Here is a 22,419-nt window from a genome sequence, read left to right as displayed (position 1 = left end):
GGCTGCGCTGGCCCTGGCTGTCGTCGCCCTTTCCCGCGCACGGACTTCGGCACGCTCGCGAATTCGGGCGCCGCTGTGTTGTGCCCGGCGCTTCCTCCGGGCGCCCAGCGAGCGGGGCGCCGGGGCCGCGGAGGCAGAGGCCGCGGCGGAGGCGCACGCTCGGGGGCGCGGGTTAACTGGCGCACCTGGCACCTGCCGCCCGGCGAGAGCGCCGGCCGCCGAGCCGAGAGCCGCCGCCGCCCCCTCTCCCCACGGGCGCCCGGGGCTGAGCACGCTCCCGCGGGCCGGCCGCGCCGCGGAGAGAGTGGGTGGGCAGGCGAGGGAGGGGAAGGGAGAGGAAGGAGGGAGGGAGGGAAAGGGCGAGGCGCGTCCCCGAGGCGGGGGCGCGCTCTCGCGCGGGCTGCCGGGATCGCTCGCCGCCGCTGTGGTAATGTCCGCCATGTTGGCCATGGCGCAGGGAGCGGATCGGGCGGGCGAGCGGCGGATCTAGTGTGTGGAAGCGGCCGCGGGCGGCAGGGGGCTGTTTTCGGGCGGGTGGGCGCCCATGCTGTGGCCGGGGGCAGTGAGGAGGAGGAGGAGGAGCGGGCCGGCCGCGCTGCACTGAGGAAGGAGGTGGAGGAGGCGGCGGGAGTCCTCCCCCCCTCCCCACCCGCCCCGCCGCCGCCGCCCGGGCTGTTCCTGTAAGGCGGGGAGACAATGAGTAAACTCTCCTTCCGAGCGCGGGCGCTGGACGCCGCCAAACCGCTGCCTATCTACCGCGGCAAGGACATGCCTGATCTCAACGACTGCGTCTCCATCAACCGGGCCGTGCCCCAGATGCCCACCGGGATGGAGAAGGAGGAGGAATCGGTAGGGACTCGAGTGTTTATTACCCCCCCCTTCCCTCCTTCCCCCTCCCCTTTGTCAGTCGGGCCTTGCCATTCACAGCGCGCTTTACGCTCGCTGGAGGGCGCCGCTGCCGCTTTAACGCATGAGACCCTACGCTGGCGGAGTAGCGTAAACCCTCTCGGCCGGCGCAGCGCCCGCCCGTGGCCGCCATGTTGTTGCGTCCCAGTGTTGTGATTAGCTCGCTGCGCCTCTTACGCTGCCGTAAGGGGGCCTTGCCGTAAGCGGCGGCCGGGAATGGCGCAGGGAATGTTCTGGCCGCACTTGGCGTAGGGCCTCTGTTTACCTTTCCTTTTTTTTTTTTTTTTCCACCGGCGACACTGGGTTAACTAGTGGGCCAGGGTGCCTTTGGCTGGGAAAGCTTTGACTTTTCGCTTTTAAATTTAGTTTTGCATTGGGTTGTTTTTGAAATGACTTATGGGAAGTAAAGTGTTTTCAAAACAAACATCTTCCTCCTAGCAAGGTTTAATCCTCGTTCCCCGGCCGTGGTGGTGCAGCGGCATGAGGCGGTGCGGCACTGCGGCGAGGCAGGGCGGAGGCCGCGACTACCTTGCGGGGTGTAGCGTTAGAGTCTCGCAGACCTGCTAGCTCGGTGTCTCAGCCCTGCTTGCCTGGCTCAGACGGCGCCCGCTTAGTGCGCAGCCCTAGAAAGGACGCAGGGATGTTCAGCGACGAGCTGCGGGCGGTGTGCTGTCCCTAGGCCGCCTCCCCGGGAATTGTCTTCCGAACGGGAGTCTTAAGAAGTTGAGGACCTAGTGCATCTAAATTGAGAGTTGCAGTTTTGGTAACGCAGTGCATTTTGGCAAAAATGCTGCTTTTTCTCCCCGATGGGTTACATTTTGCATACGGTTGAATTTTATCTGGTGTGACAGTGTTTATGGCTGTGGAGTGGTGTTACTTGCATGAGAAGTTTATAGTAACTGCACCCTCAAGAATTTCTTCAATGAACCTGCAGTCCCGCCTTATTGTCAACCCCGGGTGTTCGTGGATTGGTTCTCTTGTTTCGGTGACTGTCAAAAGAAGGCGCAAGGTTTCTGTGATTGGTTTTCTCTTTTGACTATTAATGTTGCAGGAAATGCTTTTATGCCTTTGATTGGCTGCTCGAGTTGTGACCTCATTATATTACCCTGTCATTACTACTTTCTGCTGTGATTTAATCACATTTCTCTTTGGTGTTTACTTGAAAATTTTGCACTTTCCGTAGAAAATGAACATGGCCGCACTATCAGGACGGACATTCAACTTCTTATAAGTAAATAAGATGAAAACCCAACATTTATGCTGAAAGATTAGAATAAAGTCATATATGAAAATTCTTTGTTTCTGTTTTTTGAATAAAATTTGTTTCTAACTTGGCTCAGTGTTCCATGGGAAAGATAAAGTTATAGTGTATACAAGAATTAATTTAATTGAACTTTAAACAACACAACTTTGGATTCCACAAAGTTAAATTTCTGTTAATCTTATTTTGTGGGTTTTGACCCCAAAAGAAAGGTGGCTTATACGCCTTAAAGTATCAATACGTATTATATGTAACTACTTAGATTCTGTTATTTTGGTTTGGGAAAAACTTGTAGGATAAACAATTAGCCCCTGGAAGATATGTTGCTTTTTGTGAACAGTGATGAACATTTTATTTAGTTACTGCTTTAGGTTCTTAGTTTGCCACACGTCTTGGTATTTTATCTGAATTTGGGAAGAAAACTTGCAGTTTAGTTATTTTTAATGATGTATTAAAAATAAATCTTTAACCCCATCACAATTTTGTACACCAGCGCTAAAGTTGTATTATTTTTAGAAGCTTGTTTCATCTCCCCAGTTCTAGGGAAGAAGAAATCCAAATTCTGATAGAACTAGAGTTGTAAGCCAGGACTTCTTATCCTTTTTGCCTTTTTAATGTTACAAGTGGAAGTTCTTAAAATTAAAGCAAAACTAAACAAACCCAGACAGTTAAGATTTATATATAGTCTAAATTCTTTTGCTTCCCAGAATGTCTAAATGGGGTACTAGTTTTTTCTTTTAAAAATTAACATATAAGTCAGAAGACTTGTGCTTTCATGAGTGACAGCCAATTCAGTTCTTCTGGTCTTACTTACAGGATTTCTGTTACTTAGCAATAAAATATAAAATTTGTAAATGTTTTGTTTCATTTGAGTTGTATTTTAATTCAACTTCAGTTGTCAACATGTTTCTAATTAGTTACCTTCATTAATTTTAAATCCCATGGACTTGCAAATAAAAAAACACACAGAAAAAACTTTGGCTTATGGATTTATAATTGTTGCTTAACATTTCTAAACTGTCCACAATATGACCATGACCCCTTTTCTGATTGGTTGGCAGAATCCTTTGACTTCACTGTAAGGCTTTCATGGACATGCTCCCCTCCCCCAATAAAATTAAGGACTGTCCCTGTGTAGCTATTAGACTATCATTAAATTATGTATAGTCTTTGACTTAATTTTGAGTTACATTTCGATAATACCTAGATGAGGTAATCTAGGTGTTTCCTTTTTTTGTAATTTTATTTTTTAATCTTCATTTAAAAAAATTTTTCAATTACAGTTGACATTCACTATTATATTAGTTTCAGAATAGTGGTTAGGTATTTATATATGTACAGCATAGTGGTTAGACATCCATATAACTGATCCCCCCAAAAAAGTCTAGTACCCACCTGACACTATACGATTATTACGTTGATATTGACTATATTCCCTATGCTGTACTTTATATCCCCATGACTCTTTTGTAACTGCCAATTTGTTCCTCTTAATCCTTTCACCTTTTCCATCCAGTCGCCCAACCCTCTCCCCTCTGGCAACCACCATTTTGTTCTCTGTATCTATGAGTCTGTTTCTGTTTTGTTTGTTCAATTATTTTGGTGTTTTTAGATTCCGTGTATAAGTGAAATTATATAGTACTTGTCTTTCTCTGTCTAACTTATTTCACTTAGTACAGTGCCCTCTAGGTCTATCCATGCTGTTGGCAAATTTCATTTTTATGGCCTAGTGATATTCCATTATATATATATGCACCATATCTTCTTAATTGTCTGCTGGTGGACACTTAGGTTACTTCCTTATCTCAACTATTATAAATAATACTGCAATAAATCTAGGTGTTCTTTGGCATTGGTAGTACTCTATTACTACTAACCATTCTCTTACCTCTCTCTTTTCCTTTGAACATGCAGGCATCTTTTACTTTTCTTAATGTTTTTTGTTTTCATTGTATGCCATTTGGCATCTTTCTATAACTTGGTCTCTGTAGTGTTCCTGTTGTACTTGGTCTAGGTCAAATACTGTAAACTTATGTTTATTTAGAATCTAAACAACCAGAAAGATCAGGTGATCAGTAGTTCTGTCACCTCCCCATGAGTTTGTATAGTAGTAGTTGATGTTTTTAACATAACATTTTTAGAATACTTCTTGTGCACCAGGTACTGTGCCAAGAATTTACATTATTATCTTATTTAATCCTTTTTAAAATCAGCTTTTTAAAGTATAATTTACATACAATAAAATGTACCCATTTAAAGCATAAAATTTGATGAATTATGACAAATGTATACACTGATGGAAACACCACAGTCAAGATATAGAAACATTTTAAACACCCAAAAAGTTCCCTTGTATTCCTTTGCAAGTCAGTCCCTCTCCACCAATAGTTCTAAGGAACCACTGATTTGCTTTCTCTCTATAGATTAGTTTTGTCTTTTCTAGAATTTCACATAAATGGAATCATACATGCTTTATTGTGTCTGGCTTCTTTTGCTCAGCATAATGCATTAAGGATTCATCCTTGTTGCATATATCAGTCCATTCCTTTTTATTACTGAATAGGATCTCAGTGAATTTACATGCTGTAATACAGGGTGGGCAAAAGTAGGTTTACAGTTGTAGTACAAATAAATAACACAAAAATAAATAATAATATAAGAAGAAACTGTTTTGCATACTCACGACTAAACCTGCTTTTCCCCACGCCCTGTATATTCATCCATCCATCCATCTGTTGTTGAATTTTGAGTTTTTTCTAGTTTTTGGTTTTCATTTAATCCTTGTAGCAGCCCTTTGAAGTATTATTGTTTCTATTTTCAAATGAAGAAACTGGAGGGTCTCACTGCTAGTAATTGGAAGGGGTAGAATCAGACTCTTGCCTTTAATGTCACAAAAGCCCATTCTCATAATCACTGCATTTCCTGTTGACTTCTTACAAAACCCCAAATTATCTTATGAACTATGAAATTAATTACAGTTTTTGTAAATAGTGTACTTTTTATAATTTTGGGAATGGTGAAAGATGATATAGATTTGATTGAAATATTAAATTATTAAGAAGTGTAGTTTTCCTAAGCGTATACTAAATTTGTGGGAAACTATCCTATTTTATTATTTAGAGTTTCTCCTAGTAGAATGTAATCTCTTTAAGGGCAGGGATCTTTACATGTTTTGTTCCTTAATATATTTCAGTTACTGGAGCTGTGCCTGGCATATAACATATGCTTGATAAATATTTGCTGAGTATTGAATGAGCTTCTGTTTCTTTTTCTATACCAAAAGCTATGCTTTTGTGAAATACTGTGTGTGCGTCTGTGTGTGTGTAATTTGTTAGCAAAATTTGGTAAGTTATTCTTCCAACAAGATTTGGTTTCTTATTTTGGTGCACTGTGTATACCTAAGTACTAATTTTTTTCCCTTCTTGAGTCAGAGGCCTCTTTAAATATAGAATTTTTTACACATAGGTATGATTGCAATATTAATCTTTATCTTGTGTTAATTACCCCTCTCATAGGTGTATGTAGATTTGTGTAAGATCTTTTCATTGTGGAATGAACCAAAATCTACATGAAGGCATGTGATTCCATTCATTTTTAAAGAAAAAGATCATGACTGATTTTAACTGCCGTTTCTCCCCTCAGATGTTAGTTGTCTAATTTTTGAATTATCTTAATATTTTAAGTAATATTTTGAATGATTTGAGTAGAAATATATTTAGTCTTTCTACTGTTTCAAAGTTATTTTGACATTAATATATTTCATAATAGGGAGTTCTGAAAAGGGCATAAAATGTGATTTTGTAAGTTGATATTGTAAAAACATTAAGCATGTGGTTTTTTTTGTTTTAGTGTGTGTTTGGCTTGTATTTTTGGTGGTTGTTGTTTTTTCAACAAAAGCAAATACCGGGTATCATCTAAGTTCCAAGTGTTATCTAAATAAGATAGTGAGAAACTATTTAAGGGGTTCTGTAAATCAGTTTGTGTAAGGCTATGCTGAAGTATTGTTAGGATTAAAAGAAGGATATGATACAGATCTTGATTTCAGGGAACTTAAGTCAATCATTGTCAAAATCGTATCTGGAAAGTTAGCAAAAACTACCAAGTTACAGACATTAAAAGCCTTAGAAAAAGTTAAATGTCAGTGTAATTAAGAGGAGTAAGAGAAAACTGTTACTGAAATGTACAGAGAAGGCTCCATGGAGAGGGATTTAACAATTGGGCTTTCAGGTTTGGTTGTATGGTGTACGTTGAAGCAAATATTTAGTGTAGAAATATTTAAAACTAGTTCTATCAATGTTATGTAGACTATCGGAAGATTCTTGCATGTTACATGTGTTTTTTTAATCCTCACCTAAGGATATGTTTATTGATTTTAGAGAGAGAGAGAAAAAACCAAACCGATGTGAGAGACAAATATCGATCGGTTGCCTCTCATACACGCCCCAACTGGGGATTAAACCCCCAACGTGGGTATGTGCCCTGATCCCAACTCGAACCCACAACCTTTTGGTTCATGGGACAGTGCTCCAGCCAACTGAGCCACCTGGCTAGGGCTCTTCTTGCATGTTATATGTTTTTAAATCTGTCTCTATCCTTCTCCTACTGATAGAAACTTGAGGGGGGTTGCAGTCTGTCATTTCTGTCATGTCATTCTCTTTGCTCTTTTTCCTTTTTTTGGACATGCAGATGACTTTTGCTTTTTAAAAAATATGTCTTTATTGATTTCAGAGAGAGAAAGAAACATCAATGATGAGTCATTGATGGGCTGCCTCCTGCATGCCCCCCAACCGTACATCGAGCCCGAAACCTGGTCATGTGCCCTGACTGGGAATCGAACTGTAACCTCCTGGATCATGGGTTGATGCTCAGCTGCTGAGCCATGCCAGCCGGGCTGACTTTTGCTTCTTCCCCTTCCTTGGTTTCCTCTTCAGCACTAGCTACTGTTTAGAACCTAAAAGGCACTCAGTAAATATTTGGTTATTGAATGAATAAAATTGTTGGAGTGGAGACTAGGTTGAGAAAAGGGTAGAATTATACCATATTGTACATGTTTTGAATGTTAGGCCTAGCAGTTTGTAGGATGGTGTAGAAGAAAGAGAATTGAGCTACAAGTGTAAAATCTGGTGTGTTTTTTTGTTTTTTTTTAATCAAGAAGTTTAATCATACATTTTCTTAAAATGGTAAGCATTTATCAAAGCACTTTTAATTAAAATGTATATTATGCACAGCATTAGTCATAATTTTGAAAGCCTATATTAAAATATCTAGCATCGAATTTTTATTTTCATATTCTGTCTCATGTATATTGTGTATGTAGCCCAGTATGTGAACCCAGTATGTGAAAGTCAAGACTTACAAAATGGAAGAATTTGATTATGGTATTTGCTTTACTAAAAAGTTTTGTGTTGTAGCAAAAATTTCTCCTACTATTCCTTTAAATTGTAGATAACCTGAGGTATTTCAAATAGAGCCAGATTCATCAAATTTTTACATCTACACAATCCTTCTGGGACATATCTATCAAGTAGGCTCCTCAGTAAGATGTAGAAATGAGGCCTTGGATGGGCTCTAATAGCTGGGTTGACCAGCTATACCCAAAGAATGTTCATAGGTATGGAAGCCAACATAGAAGGGGGTTTCTGTTGACCTGCTTCACAGCTCTTCCCTTGACCCTAAGAGTTCTACAATCTTATTAATGACTCAGATACACTTAGGTCATACATGTATCGGGTTTGTTGACAACGCAAAGCTCCAAGCACTAGTGAATCTGGATGACAATCAGGATTAAACTTGAGATCCCTTAGCCCAAAGCAAGGGCTAAAACTGAGATTATGCTTTTAAAAGAATAGTAAAATCTGTTTTTTAAGTTTTAGTTCTGTTGTTAAGTGGCCATATGATCTGGGAAAGTTGCCTACCTTCTCTGAGCCTCAGGGTGTTCATCACTACCATCTAAGCTACCATTGAATGTATGTAGTGTGTTGAGCATGTGCCAGGCACTTTGCTAAACTCAGTAGATGGTTTAGAGCTCATTATAATGTTAGAATGGGTGGGTGCTATTATCTCTTTTCCAGAAGAAGATCCCAAGGTTTTAGAAATTAAGTACCTTGCCCAAGGCTGCCCCTACCTAGACTAGAACATGGTAGAGGTGGCATCTGAACTCAGGCTCTATAGGTGCTTGACTCCAGGGCTCTTATCTTCACCATTGTACTGCTTCATCTGTAAAATGAGTGTATTGAGAAGTAGATGATGTGTAAGGTTCATTACATCTCTACTCTTCTATCACTTATCTCATAGGCATGGAGGGGTTACGAGGTTTTGCCTCAGGGAATATTATGAAAGAAACTGTGGTGAATGCCTTTTCTAAACACATTGCTTTTTTAAAAATTCAAAAGAATGATCTATCTGTGGTGTAAGTTTAGATTTCATCCTTATCAGTTCTCTAAAAATGAGGCCTAAAAACATTTGACAGGTGGGATCATTAGGTTGGTTTCAAGTAACAGAAACCAAATCTGGTTTCTTTAACATTTCTAAAGGTTGTCTCACAGACACCAAGGAAGGGGTGAGCAGTCAGGGTTTGGGAAGGCCAAGAACCAGGGCAGCTCTGGGCCCTTCAGCAGCAAGTGACATTGATGTCACTCTAACAGTTCCCAATCTTTTGAGAAGTAGTACAGGTTAGTGGTTAAGTACATGTGTTCTGGAGCCAGACTGTATGGGTTTGAGTCCTCAGGCAGGTTAATATCATCTATAAAATCTAATTGGGTTGTTGAGAGGGTGAATTGTAGTGTGCTTGGGACAATTCGTAGCATGTAGTAAGCATTCAATGAATATTAGCTATTATTATCATCATTGTTATATTTCTTTCAGTTCAAAATTCCAGATTCCTGAGATAGAGGGTATTATTTGTTTGGCTTGCATCAGGTATCTGCACCAGTCAAGGAACAGGGGAAGTTAGTTTACATGTGCTGTTAAGGGCTACCCTCCTGAGAATGGGGCTTAGCCAGGCAGCTGCCCTGAGAGATCTTCTGGTGGGTATATAACATCATAATCAGAAGTTGTGAAGTTAAATTGTTTAAATCCATGGTTTAACCCAAGGTGAATTTGTATCCTTGTTTTCACAAACCTTAAATTTGTCAGGTGTTTTAATGACATTAGAATATTTTGTATGTATTACATTTTTAAATGAAATTTGAATTAAGGACTATAAAAGAAGACTCCAGAATACTTTTAAAGAAAGCAAACCCTTCACACTTACTAATTTTCAAAGTAGTAAGGGATGAATTTTGTGTGACCTCGTAACTTTTTTGGCTCTTAGTTTCCTCATTTGTGAAATAGAATTGGACTGAGTCACCTTTAAAGTACCTTTGGCTCTAAAAATTACTGCATACATGAATCAACATGTCTACTTAGAACTAACAAATGAGAGACTAGATATTAGGGAGATTATTAATAGGTAAGGTGTAACTCTAACACTGTTTCGAATGCTGTCAATTTGGTTTAGAGTTCTTTTTTGATGAGGATCAGTTACACTTATCTACAGTCTGACACTTAATTTTTCCTAGAGATCAGTAGGGCAATCCACTATGTATGTTTTGGATATAATCAGTTCCCTTGCTTTCATGAAATTTTCTTTTGCTATCTTTACTACTCTTATTCATTGCTGTAAATGTTCTGAATGTTGGCATACTTTTAGCCCCTAACACTTGAGTTTATTCTAATTTTTTAATATCTCGCCTGTGTATGTGTGTGTGTATCTGTGTGTATCTGTATGTATGAACATGGATGTATGTATGAGAATGAGAGCACAGGTGAGAGAGAAGACACTTATTTTCCCAATTAAACCAAATACTTTAAGGAAAGTATCATGTCTTTGTTTTGTTTTGTTCAGCTCAGGCTAGATACCTACCCAGGCACTTAAGTGATAGAAAGTTTGTAATACAGGCATGGCCACCGGGATTGAAACTTGTCTATACATTATAGGTGCTTCAGTAGGGTAACAGTAGCAGTTACCCTTTTGTTTTATTTGGAATAGCCTCAGCTATCTTAGCAGAATTCATCAGGGCTTTCAAAATATCTCTAAAAGATTTAGCTCAGTGATTCTCAAACTTTGGCGTGAATCAGAATCACCTGGAAGGCTTGCTAAAACACTAGTCACTGGTCACCATTCCCACAGTGTAGGATTTAGTAGGTCTGGGATGGGGGCCAGGATTTTGCACTTTTAGCAAGTTCCCAGATGATCTGATATTGCTTGTCCAGCAACCCCATTTTGAGAGACACCAGTTTAGGAGAGAAATTACTGGTTCTCATCTAGGCCACACATCAGAAAATCTGGATGCTTTTCTAAAGCACATGTGTAGGCTTTACCCTAGATTTACCAACCAAGTCACAATTTATAGCTGATTTTGATTCTAGGTAGAAAAATATTACTAGCATGTGTGCCCATGATCCCTTCCTATCTGCCTTGCCATTTTATCACTCCTTTCAGAGTTTCTTCTTGTGCTCTAATTCATTGGCTTTCAAACTTTCTTGTCTGTGACACTGTATTGTGTGTGTGTGTGTGTATAACCAAAACTATGGTACACCTTCACACACACACACATATTCAGTGGTTTTTCATTTTTTGCAGTAACATTGTATAGAGCTATCATGAACAGTGAACGACTGAACCATTGCTCCTAGAGGAAGAACAGGGTTAGGGTTCCTGTGAGCCTCTGGCCTCAATGTATTTTCATCAACCAGTCAACATATACTTAACTTTATTTTATGTATGTTTCTGTTTAAAGATACTTTATATAATATATATTGTTGATTCATTGACATTGAACTTAGAGCCATGAACACTGACTCATGCCTGAATGAAACTTGTCTAACACAACGTATTATCTAAGGCATATCACAGCCTTCTTGTGCTTAGGAACATTAAGCTGCACTTCAGCACTACAGTTGTGGGTGTGGCAGGCGTAAACAAGGAAATAATTTAAAAAATGCAAAAAACAGGGCACTAAATAGACCATTAAAAGGACAAAATAGAAAGTTTTCAGTTCTTAAAAAATGCTTCTGGTTTTTTAATTAGACTTAAGGCATTTTCCCCCCTTCTCTCAGGACCTTAGTTAGCCTCGTTTTCTTCTTGAACTTGTATGGTTTATTCTAGTGTGCACTGCTCTATACATCCATTTTTTTTCATCCAGATGCATAGTCAGTTCACACACCATTTTAAAAAAATATCTTTTCTTCCTGGTTTAAGATGCCACTTTAATCATATTTGAGTTTCCTTAGGCATTTGTACCTATATCTTAACTTTATATTTTGTTTCATTGTGCATAAAATTTACTGTTTTGATCATTAACCATTTCATTATCTTTCTATATTTATCATTCTAAAAAATATCTGGTAGAGTTAGTCACTTCTCTCATGCTTATTGTTATTCTTTTTCAGAGTTTTTCTTACTATAGTTTCTTGTTTATTTTTCCATATGAATTTTATAATTATTTTGTCTAACTCCAGAAAAAAAGTTGGTGTTTTTATTGGGATTCACCATACCTTTATAAAGTAGCTTATAGAGAATTGACATCCTTGTGATGTTGACTTCCTATCTAAGAACATGGTTTATCTCATTTGTTGACATGTATTTATCATCTTTCAGGAGTGGTTTTCTTATTGGTTTTGTGCATTTTTGATTAAGCTTATTCTTTGGAATTCTGCCTATTTGGTCGCTATTGTAAGTCTCATCTCTTCCATTATACCTTATATATTGCTTGTACTTCAAAAAGCTATCAATTTCTATTTTAATTTTATATCCTGTGACTTTATTGTTTTCTGTTATTTCTATCACTGGATCACCACTGACTTTCTTACTTACTCTACAGTACATGTTTTCAGTTGTTACTTGGAATTAAGATCCTAAAGGGCCCTCTGAGTCACTTCTCACCATCACCTCCCGCCAAAGAGGGAGGCTCTTATTCTTAGTAGAGGCATACTGTTGTGGATATCGGATTCTGACATTTATTCTGATGCTTGCCCCCCCCCCCCCCCCCCCCCACGCCAAGCAGTTCTCTGGCACCAGCAGATTATCCTAAACTCAGTTTTGACACTGTATCCAGAGATAGCATCAGATGCTAATCAGAAGTCCACATTGTCACCTGTGCTTTTCACTGACTGGTTTTAGATTCAGAGGCTTCAGTGTTCCCCCTCCTTGGGTTCAATTAATTTACTAACGCAGCTCACAAAACTCAGAGAAACATTTTACTTGCTAGATTACTGGTTTATTATAAAAGGATATAACTCAGGGATAGCCAGATAGAAGGAAATACATAATGCAATCTGAACCCAGTCCTTTTGGGTTTTTTATGGAGATTTCATTACATAGGCATGATGGATTAACTCATTGGGCATTGGTGATTGATCTGCAACCTGCAGTCCCTCTCCCCTCCCCAAAGGTCATGGGAGTGGGACTGAAAGTTCTAATCCTTCTAATTATGGAAACTAGCCCCCAGTGTTAGGTGCTTTCTAAAAGTCACCTCATTAACATAAACTTTGGTGGTGTTGAAAGGGATTTGTTAGGAAAATCAAGGCACCTTTATCACTCTTATCACAGGAAATTCCTAGTGTTTAGGAGCTTTGGGCCTGGAAAGGGGACAAAGACCAAATACACATTTCTACAGTATTACTTGAAATTTTCAGAGAATTAGAATTTAGGTTGTAAGTAGTGACATATTTTAACCAGAACTTTGTATTTGAATGCTCTCTCTCTAAAATAGATTTATTGTTATAATTGACACAGACTGCACATACTTAACGTGTACAATTTGGTAAATGTTCACTTCTGCATACACATGTGAAACCATTACCACAGTTAACATAGTGAATCTGTCACCTCCATGCCCTGTTCTAAGCCTTTCCATCTTTAGGCAAATACTGACTTCCTTTCTGTCATTGTAGATTAGTGGTTTGCATTTTCTAGAGTTTTGTATAAATAGAATCACAGTATATATTCTTTTTTTGGTCTGGCTCCTTTTGCTCAGCATAATTGTTTTGAGATTCATATATATGATAGCATGTTTCAATAGTACATTCTTTATTGCTGAGTAGTATTCCATTTTTTGGATTACCACAATTTGTTTACCTGTTGATTGCTTTTTGACTATTACAGATAAAGCTGCTATGAACTTTTGTGTGTGTACATCTGCTTTCAGTTGTTTTGGTTAAATATCAGGGTGAAATGGCTTGATCATATGGTATCTATATTTTAAAAGGTTTAACTTAAAAAAACACACCTGTCAGACTGTTTTTCAGATTGGTTATATACCATAAACATCACCTTTTATGAGATGTTTGCATAGCTTAGAACCTTGCTACTCAGAGTTTGGTGTGGATTTGGCGTTACCTTGGAGCTCCTTTAAAATTGATGAATTTCAGGTCTCATCCTACACCTCATGAATCAAAATGCGCAATTTAAAAAATTCCAAAGACCCCTGGATTGTTCAAATGCATATTAGGATTTGAGAAGCTCTGGTTTAGAGCAGTTGTGGCCGCAGCGGCGGCGGTGGTGGTGGTGGTGGTGGTGGTGGTGGTGGTGGTTCTGGTTCTGGTTCTGGTTCTCTCCCTCTCCCCCCCTCCCCCTCCATTTGCTTTAACATGCCTTAGGCCTTTGACATGTTTGTATGACATTCTCAAATGGGGCTGGGAAATGCAGTATCATTTTTTAAATTCCTACATAATATTGGTAATTTCTGCGTATTCTGCCCTTCTTCAGATGATTGCTTCATAGTGATTTACTTATGGCAATAAATTTTTGCCTGGGGCCCATTTCAAATATAGTAGTTTTAGAAGGAATTACTTCCCAAGCATTTTTCCAGTGTAGGGCTCCCTAGCCTGGCACCATGTTTTTGTGGATAAAGACATGCCCATTTTCTTTTTGTGTAATTTATCTGGTGAATGAGTCCATTTGCTTGGTTTTTTTTTTTGTTCGTTCTCTCTCTCTCTCTCTCTCTCTCATAACCAGTGATCTGATTCTTGGTTATTTTCATATAGGTATCTTGGAAATTTCTCTATGGGTTATCTATCTACTCTGAGTATTCAAAGAATGCAAAGTAATTCCAGAAATGACTTTGTTATGAATAAATTAACCGAATATCAAGTAATGCTTTTTAAAACCAAATACCAATAATTTATTTTGCCTTCTGTTTTAAATTTTCTCTATTACTCATTTCCATTGTTCCATGAATATTTAAGATCAAGCTACATTGATGTTATGGTCGCCTTCCTGAATTAGTGTTAATGTTGAAGGTCATGGTCTTAATCAGTACTAGGAAATTCCCAATTTAATACAAGGTTTCAAAAAAACCCAATAATTAGATTAAAAAGTAAACATTTGTTACTATATTAAATGAAACAAGTTAGTGTTTTGTAACTTATAATTGAGTTCTTCAAAAGTTTATCTGTAAGTCAAATATTCTAGAATTATACAGTAATGCTTGTAGTAAAATATTTCTACACAATAAGATTGCTTTCACTTTTACATTTTTGTTTAAAATGTCAGTGTTTTAGGCCATTCAAGCCCCCTCACTCACATATCCTTTTTACATCCCCACAGGCAGTGAAGAAAGGAGGAGAATCTATGTGTGATTCAATTCTTATTTATTTAAAATTTAACACAGTTATCTTTCAGATGAGAAAAATCTTTACCCTGTTATTAAATTCTAAAATGAATTTATTGCAAATGGGCACTTACCAGTATAAATTGATAAATGTCTTTAAATACAGTTTTCAGAAAAAAAGAAAGTTTAATAAGGTAACTTTCTATTTTATTGATTTTTAGCTAAAGCTGATATATCTTTTTGGGAGGCACTGTTAATGAAATAAATGTAACTTTCCCTACAAAGACGGTATTTAGAATATTAGAGAAATGGATGGATACCATATTCTTTAGGCTAAAGTTTCTTAATTTTCTTGGTGAAAGACCAGTTTAAAAAAAATAATTCATTGCTTACTAATACTTTCCTCAAGTATAATAAAAATAAATTACTAGAAAAATTAAGTAAAAAAAGAGATGTAGAAAATAGGAGGCCACTACTTTTTAATCGTTAGTTTTGACAGGAAAAATTACTTTGTCACATTGCTTTAAAACATCTAGAGCACCACAGTATGAGTAGCATTGCTTTAAACTGGTAATTATAAGTGTAGTTCCCCAATTTACAGCTTTATTATCACATTGGAACTTGTTAGAAATGAGAATTGTCTGGTTCCACACCAGACCTACCGAATCAGAAATTCTAGTGGTTTGGCTAAGCAATATGTTTTGAAATGAGACCTATAAGTGATTCTGAAGCACACTAATGTTTGAGAGCCATTGCTTGCAGCTTTCCCCCTAAAATGCTGATATCTGGGCTTTCTTAGAAGGAACTGGATAGTTTAAACTCTTGAGTGCAAACTATGTAATTGAAAGACTGAAAGATGAAAGATATGGTTGGTTAAAAAGTTAAATCTGTCATGGATCCTTAGATAGGAAATAACACGTAATTAAAGATTGAGATGTTTGAAAATATATGAAAAAAGATTCTGGTGTTTTAGATACTAGGAATATGGATCACATAATTAGAATTCTTTTGATGGAATTGAGAAGCCTCACTTTGGTCTCACCTAGATGAAGACTTCGCCAGTTAAAACTTCATGGTTTAAGACCTCAGGGTTGCATAGCAACTGACTCACACAACTCTTAAGTTGGATGTTTGGCAGGTTGTTTTAGTACATATTAAAAGGAACTACACATTGTTGTATTTGAAATCACTTGAGATTGAAATGGAATCTTTGTCTTGATTAATCTGTAATTTAACTTCAGTGTGCTTGTAACTAGTGCATAAAAATATATTTGATTTTGTATGTTGATCTTCTGTACTCCAATATTGCTAAACTCATTTTATTAGTTTTAGAAGGTTTTTTTTTTGGTAGATTCCATCAGATTTCCTACATAGAGGATCATGTGGGTCTGTGAATAAAGGTGGCTTTACTTCTTCCTATCCCAGTCTGGGTGCTCGCGCTCTCTTGTCTTTCTGCCTGCCTCCCTCTCCTCTGGAGATTACACTGACTAGGACTCCCAGTACAGTATTGAATACAAGTGTTGAGAGTGGATATCCCTATCTTGTTCCTAATTTTAGGAAAGAAGTATTCAGTATTTCACTTAAGTACGATGTTAGTTGTATGGTGTTTTTTTCACTGATGCCCTTTGGAAGTTCCTTTCTGTTTTTAGTTTTCTAAGCATTTTTTGGAATGGTAGTTGAGTTTAGTAAGTTTTTTTAAATACTTGCAAATGTATTTAAACAGTAAATGATCATACTGTTTTTCCCTTTGATTTATTAATATGATGAATTACATTGATTTTTTAATGTAAACCAATGCTGTATTCCTAGAATAAACCCCATTTGATCATTTATTATCCTTTTAATATATTGTTGGATTCTGTTAACGAAATTTTGGTTTACAGTGATTGCATCTATGTTCACAAGGTATATTTGTAGTTTTCTTGTAATGTCTTTTCTGGTTTTCACATCAGAGTAATGCTGGCTTTATAGAATGAATTGGGAAGTATTCCTTCTACTTCGTTGTCTTGGAAAAATTTGTGTAGAATTGGTATTATTTTCTCCTCAGCTATTTGGTAGAATTCACCAGTGAAGCTATCTGTCCCTGGAGTTTCTTTGTCTGAAGGTTTTTAATTACAGTTAAATTTCTTTAATAGGTATTAGGTTATTCAGGTCATCTATTTCTTCCTCTGTGAACTTTGTTTCTTTTAAGGAACTTGTCCTTTTCATCTAATTGGCGAGTTTATATTGGTATGAAAGTGTTCATAATACTCACTCCTTTCTTGTTCCTGACATTGATAATTTGTGTCTCCTTTTTTACTCATTGATCTGGCTAGAAGTTTATCAATTTTACTGATTTTTGTTTTCTATTTCATTGATTTCCATGTTGATCTTGATTATTTCTTTTCTCCTACTTTGGGTTTAATTTGCTCTTTTTCTACTTTCTTAAGGTCTTTGATTTGAGACCCCTTTTCTATTTTAATACAAGTGTTTAGTGCTGTAAATTTCTAAGGGCTGCTTAAGATACTTTCTAATTCCCTTTTAATTTCTTCTTTGTTTCTGGGGTTATTTAGAAATTTGTTATTCAGTCTCCAAATATTTAGTGGTTTCAGAGAGATCTTTCTTTTATCAGTTTCTAAATTGATCTCATTGTAGTCTGAGAGCATAATTTGTATGATTTGAATTCTTGTAAATTTTTTAAAACTTGTAATATGGTTCAGAATATTTTGTCATGCTAAGTGTTCCCTTTGAACATGAACAGAAGGTGTATGCTGCCTTTAATGGGTAGGGCATTCTGTAAAAGTTAGGTGAAGTTAGATGGTAGTTTTGTTAGTCATTCATTATATCTGTGCTGATTTTCTGTGTATTCGTTTTGTCTGTTGTTGATAATGTGGTAGTAAAATCTCTATAATTTTAGATATGCCTATTTATCCTTGAAGTTACATTAGTTTTTATTTTGCGTATTTTGAAGCTGTTGTTAGGTGCATAACTGGATAGGGTTGTTATGTTGTCTTGACTGATTGACCCCTTTAAGCAGTGTGAAATAAACTTCTAAATCACTTGTGATTTTCTTTGATCTGAAACCTATGTTGATTGTTAATATGGTCACACTAAGTCTCTTTGACTAGTGTTAGCATGCAATATCTTTTTTTACTTTTAAACTATTTATGTCTTTATATTTAAAGTGCATTTATTATTGGTAGCTTATAATTGAGTCTTTTTTTAAAATGCAGTCCAGCAATCTCTGTTTCTTAATTGTGGTGTTTAGACCTTTTACATTTAATATGATTTTTAAAAATTAAGACATTTTTAGAGCCATTTTAGACAGCAAAATTGAGAGGAAGGGACAGAGATTTCTCTTCCTCCCCCCACACATGCATAGCCTTCCTTGCTGTTAAGATCCATTACCAGAGTGACATGTTTGTTACAATTAATGAACCTGTATTGACAAACCATGATCACCCAAAGTCCATAGTTACATTACAGTTCACTCTTGGTGTTGTACATTCTATAGGTTTGAACAAATGTATAATGACATGTACCTATCACTGCCCTAAAAGTCCTCTGTGCTCTGTTTGTTTATCCCCCTGGCCTCCCCACCCCCCACAACCACTGATATTTTTACTGTCTCCATTGTTTTGCATTTTCTAGAATGTCATATAGTTGGAATTATACAATATGTAGCCTTTTCAGATTGGCTTCTTTCACTTTTTTTGCATGTGAATGTCCAGTTCAAGCACCATTTGTTGAAAAGAATTGCTCTATTGTATTGCTTTTGCTCCTCCATCAAAGAGGATCTATTTATTTATGTGGGTCTATTTGTGGGCTCTCTATTTGTTTCCTTGACCTATTTTTTCTTTCCCCAATACCACACGGTCCTGATTACTGTAGTTTAGAAGTCTTGAAGCCAGCCTTCCAACATTGTTCCTCCTCTTCAATATTGTGTTGGCTAATCTAGATCTTTTATCTTTCCTTGTAAACTTTAGAATCAATTTGTCAGTACTCACAAAATAACTTGCTGGGATTTTGATTGGAATTGCATTGAATCTATATACAGGGTGGAGCAAAAGTAGGCTTACAGTTGCTCATGTGGAAATAATACAGTAATTTATAAATAATAATACAAGAATAAGCTTTCACATACTCACAACCATAAGCCTACTTTTGTCCCATCCTATAGATCAAGTTGGGAAGAACTGACATCTTTACAATTTTGGGTCTTCCTATTCATGAATATGGAATATCTCTTCATTTATTTAGTTCTTTGATTTTGCTCTTCAGAATTTTATAATATTCCCTCATAGATATTGTATATGTTTTGTTAGATTTACACCTAATATTTCGTTTTGGGTGTTGCTAAGGTAAATGGTATTGTTTTTAGTTTCAAATTCCACTTTTTCGTTGCTGGTATACAGGAAAGCGATTTACTTTTGTGTATTAACCTTGAGTCCTGCAACCTTGCTATAAATTACTGATCAGTTCCAGGAGTCTTTTGTCAGCACTTTCAGATTTTCTACATAGATGATCATGCCATCTGCAAACAAAGACAATTTTATGTCATTTTTTTCCAGACTATATGCCTTTTATTTCCTTTTTTTGGTCTCATTGCATTAGCTAGAGCTTTTAGTATGATGTTGAAACAAAGTGGTGAGGGGACAAATTGAGGAATGTTCCCTTCTATTCCTATTTTACTGAGATTTAGTGTGATTTTTTATATGGTTAGGTTTCACTCTGTTAGGTTACTGTTTTCTGTTTGGTTCTTTGTTCCTTTTTCCTCTTCTGCCTTCTTTTGAGTTCAGCTCTTTTTATGATTCTATTTTATCTCTGTTTTTAGTTCATTAGCAATAACTTTATTTTGTTACTTTAGTGATTGCTTTAGGATGCGATTCTCAGTTGGGTCTGATTTATTTCCCAGAGGACACTTGGTAATGTCTGAAAACATTTTTGATTTTCACAACTTGGGGCCATGCTACTGACTTCTCATGGTTAGAGGTCAAGGATGCTACTAAAGCATCTACAGTGCACAGGGCAGCCTCCCACAACAAAGAAGTTTTGCCCAGAATGTCAGTAGTGCCAAAGTTGACAACCTGTGATTTGGGGATTATAATTTACATTTTTATTTAATCACTTTCTACCTTCAAATGATATATCACTTACAGTGTACTTCCATTTCTTCCTGCCCAGCCCTTATGCTATTGTTTTTGTATGTAATAAGCCCTATAATACATTCTTATTATTTTTATTTAAAGTCAATTATTTTTGAAACACTTTAAAATAATATGAAAAAGGTGTATATATTTTCTCCTGTAGTTATCACCACTCCTGCTTTTCATCAGTTTGTCTTATATCCAGACTTCCATCTGGTATCATTTTCCTTTTTACCAAACAACTTCTGTTGACATTACTTGTAATGCTGGTCTACTAGTGATGAATGCTTTTAGCTTTTGTACGTCTAAAAAGTGTCTTTATTTTGCCTTTTTTGTGTGTGGTAAAGCACGTAACATAAATTTATCCTCTTAACAAGTTATAAATGCACATCACAGTATTGTTAACTATGTATATTGTTGTACAACAGATCTCTAATTTTTGCTTTGCTTTCGAAAGATATTCTGGATACAGAATTTTAGGATGACAGTTTTTTCTTCTAGTACTCATTAAAAATGGTGTTCCAGTCTTTTCTCGAATTGTTTCTGATGAGAAATCCAATGTCATCTGTATCTTTGTTCCTCTATGTAGCATGTCTTTTTTTCTAGTCTGGTTGGTAGGAACAGATATTCTTCCTGACACTGAGTGACAGTGACTGTTCCCTCTAATCTTTTGGGGTATTTATTTCTCCATTGTCAGGTAGGTAGTAGTTCACGTACATGTGCTGAGGAGTACTCTGGTGAATACTCCAGGGAATACTCTGCAGGTTTCCTGGGTTCTTTCTCTGTGTAGTTCTTTCCTCTTTGGTACTCTGTCCTATGAACTTTAGATGCCTTAGTCTTCCTGGACTCTCTATTTCTGTATCTCATAAAGTCTTCTAGGCTCTGCCTCAGTTCATTCTTTTGCTCCACAGCATGGAAACTCTTTCAAGACAGTAAGTGGAGGCTGTCATAGGGCTCACCTGGTTTTATTTTCCTTCTTTCAAGTACCATTGTCTTTTATTGCCTGATATCCAGTGTCTGGAAAACCATCGTTTCAACTCTTTGGTCACATTTTGTTGTTGCCTCAGGTAGAAGGGTGAATTCATTCCCTGTCACTTATTGGTGGTTGTTTTTTGGCAATTTTTGTGTGTGATAAAAAACTTTCACATAACGTATAATTTACCATATTAAATTGTGCAACTTCATGGTCTTTTGTATATTCACAGTGTTCTGCAGCATCACAACTAAACATTTTCATCACCCTAAAAAGAAACCCCATACATTAGTCACTCTTCATCCTACTCCCCCCACTACTCTAGAACAACCACTAATATACTTACATTCTCTATGGGTTTGTCTATTTCTGTACATTTCCTTTAAATGGAATGATATAACTTGTGGCCTTCTTTTAAATAGTATAATGTTTTAAATATCATGTTGTAGCATACATCAGTACTACATTTTTCTTTACAGCTGAATAATATTTTATTGTATGTATTTCATTTTTGTTGGAGTGGAAGTCAGATGCTGAAGCCTTTTAACTGATTTCTGCTGCCTCTTTTATCTCCCATATAGTCTATGTTTGGCTTTCTAGGTAATTTTAATATGCTGCCAGGGCTGATAATCAGATTTAGAAAGTACTAGAAGAGAAGCAATTTTAAATAGATATAAGGACTTACCTAGAATCTTTTTTTCTTTGTCTTCCTTTATCTCTTTCTTTGATTCTGAAAGGGAGGGATACCAGATTGATTTAAGTGGTTTTAAAGATTGGCACTGGTTGCTTTCTGTAATGCATACTCTGAGTAAATTGTAGAAAATATAGAGATGAAAATAGAGACCATCTATAAGATCACTACCTAATACTTTGGAACATTTATTTTTCAGCTTTTTTTGTCTTTTTTTTTTTTAATATGTTTTTATTGATTTCAGAGGGAGGAAGGGAGAGAGAGAGAGAGAAACATCAATGTTGAGAGAGTCATTGATTGGCTGGCTCCTGCATGCCCCCTACTGGGATAGAGCACACAACCCGGGCATGTGCCCTGACTGGGAATCAAACCGTGACCTCCTGGTTCATAGGTTGATGCTCAACCACTGAGCTATGCCATTTGGGCTTTTTTTACTTTTTAATTCTGTATTTTTGTATCCCATCACCTATCATCTATTTACCCTACTTTGTTTGAGATTATCTTCAGTGTGTAATTTTGTTTCCTGCTTTTTCCACTTAATGTGTAAGCATTTTCAAATACGAAATTGTTTTTCATATGGATATACTAAATTACAATTATTCTAGTGTTGGAGATAATTAGGTTGCTTCCAGTTTTACTTATTATGATTATTGTTTAAATAATAGATTAACTGTTAGAAAAAATTTTAAGGCTTAGAAATATGTTACCAAACTGTTCTCCAGAACATGCCAATGTATACTTTAGCACATCTAGCACTCATCCTTGAAAGTGTTTGCTTCATTCATCACAATTTTACCAGCATTGCAGATACTGCCTAGCCATCATGTTTTGTTTACCACACAAGTTAAAATTTCTAGATTTTAAACATT

General features: G+C 37.0%; 1 protein-coding gene across 2 annotated transcripts in view; it reads left to right on the top strand.

Moving 5' to 3' along the window:
- Window positions 1-646: 646 nt before the first annotated feature.
- EPC2 (enhancer of polycomb 2) overlaps window positions 647-22,419 on the top strand; it is a 98,350-nt gene continuing 76,577 nt past the window's right edge. For both annotated transcript variants that reach the window (XM_016205556.2, XM_016205549.2), the window contains exon 1: window positions 647-849. In XM_016205556.2, coding sequence (XP_016061042.1) covers window positions 697-849 — 153 coding nt within the window. In that variant the 5' untranslated portion in view covers window positions 647-696. The remainder of the gene's footprint in view (window positions 850-22,419) is intronic.

The sequence above is a fragment of the Miniopterus natalensis genome, chromosome 8 (genome assembly GCF_054644295.1).
Source record: "Miniopterus natalensis isolate mMinNat1 chromosome 8, mMinNat1.hap1, whole genome shotgun sequence".
Classification (NCBI taxonomy): Eukaryota; Metazoa; Chordata; class Mammalia; order Chiroptera; family Miniopteridae; genus Miniopterus; species Miniopterus natalensis.
Note: the sequence above shows the minus strand (reverse complement) of the source record. Positions and strands in the feature narration are given on the sequence as shown.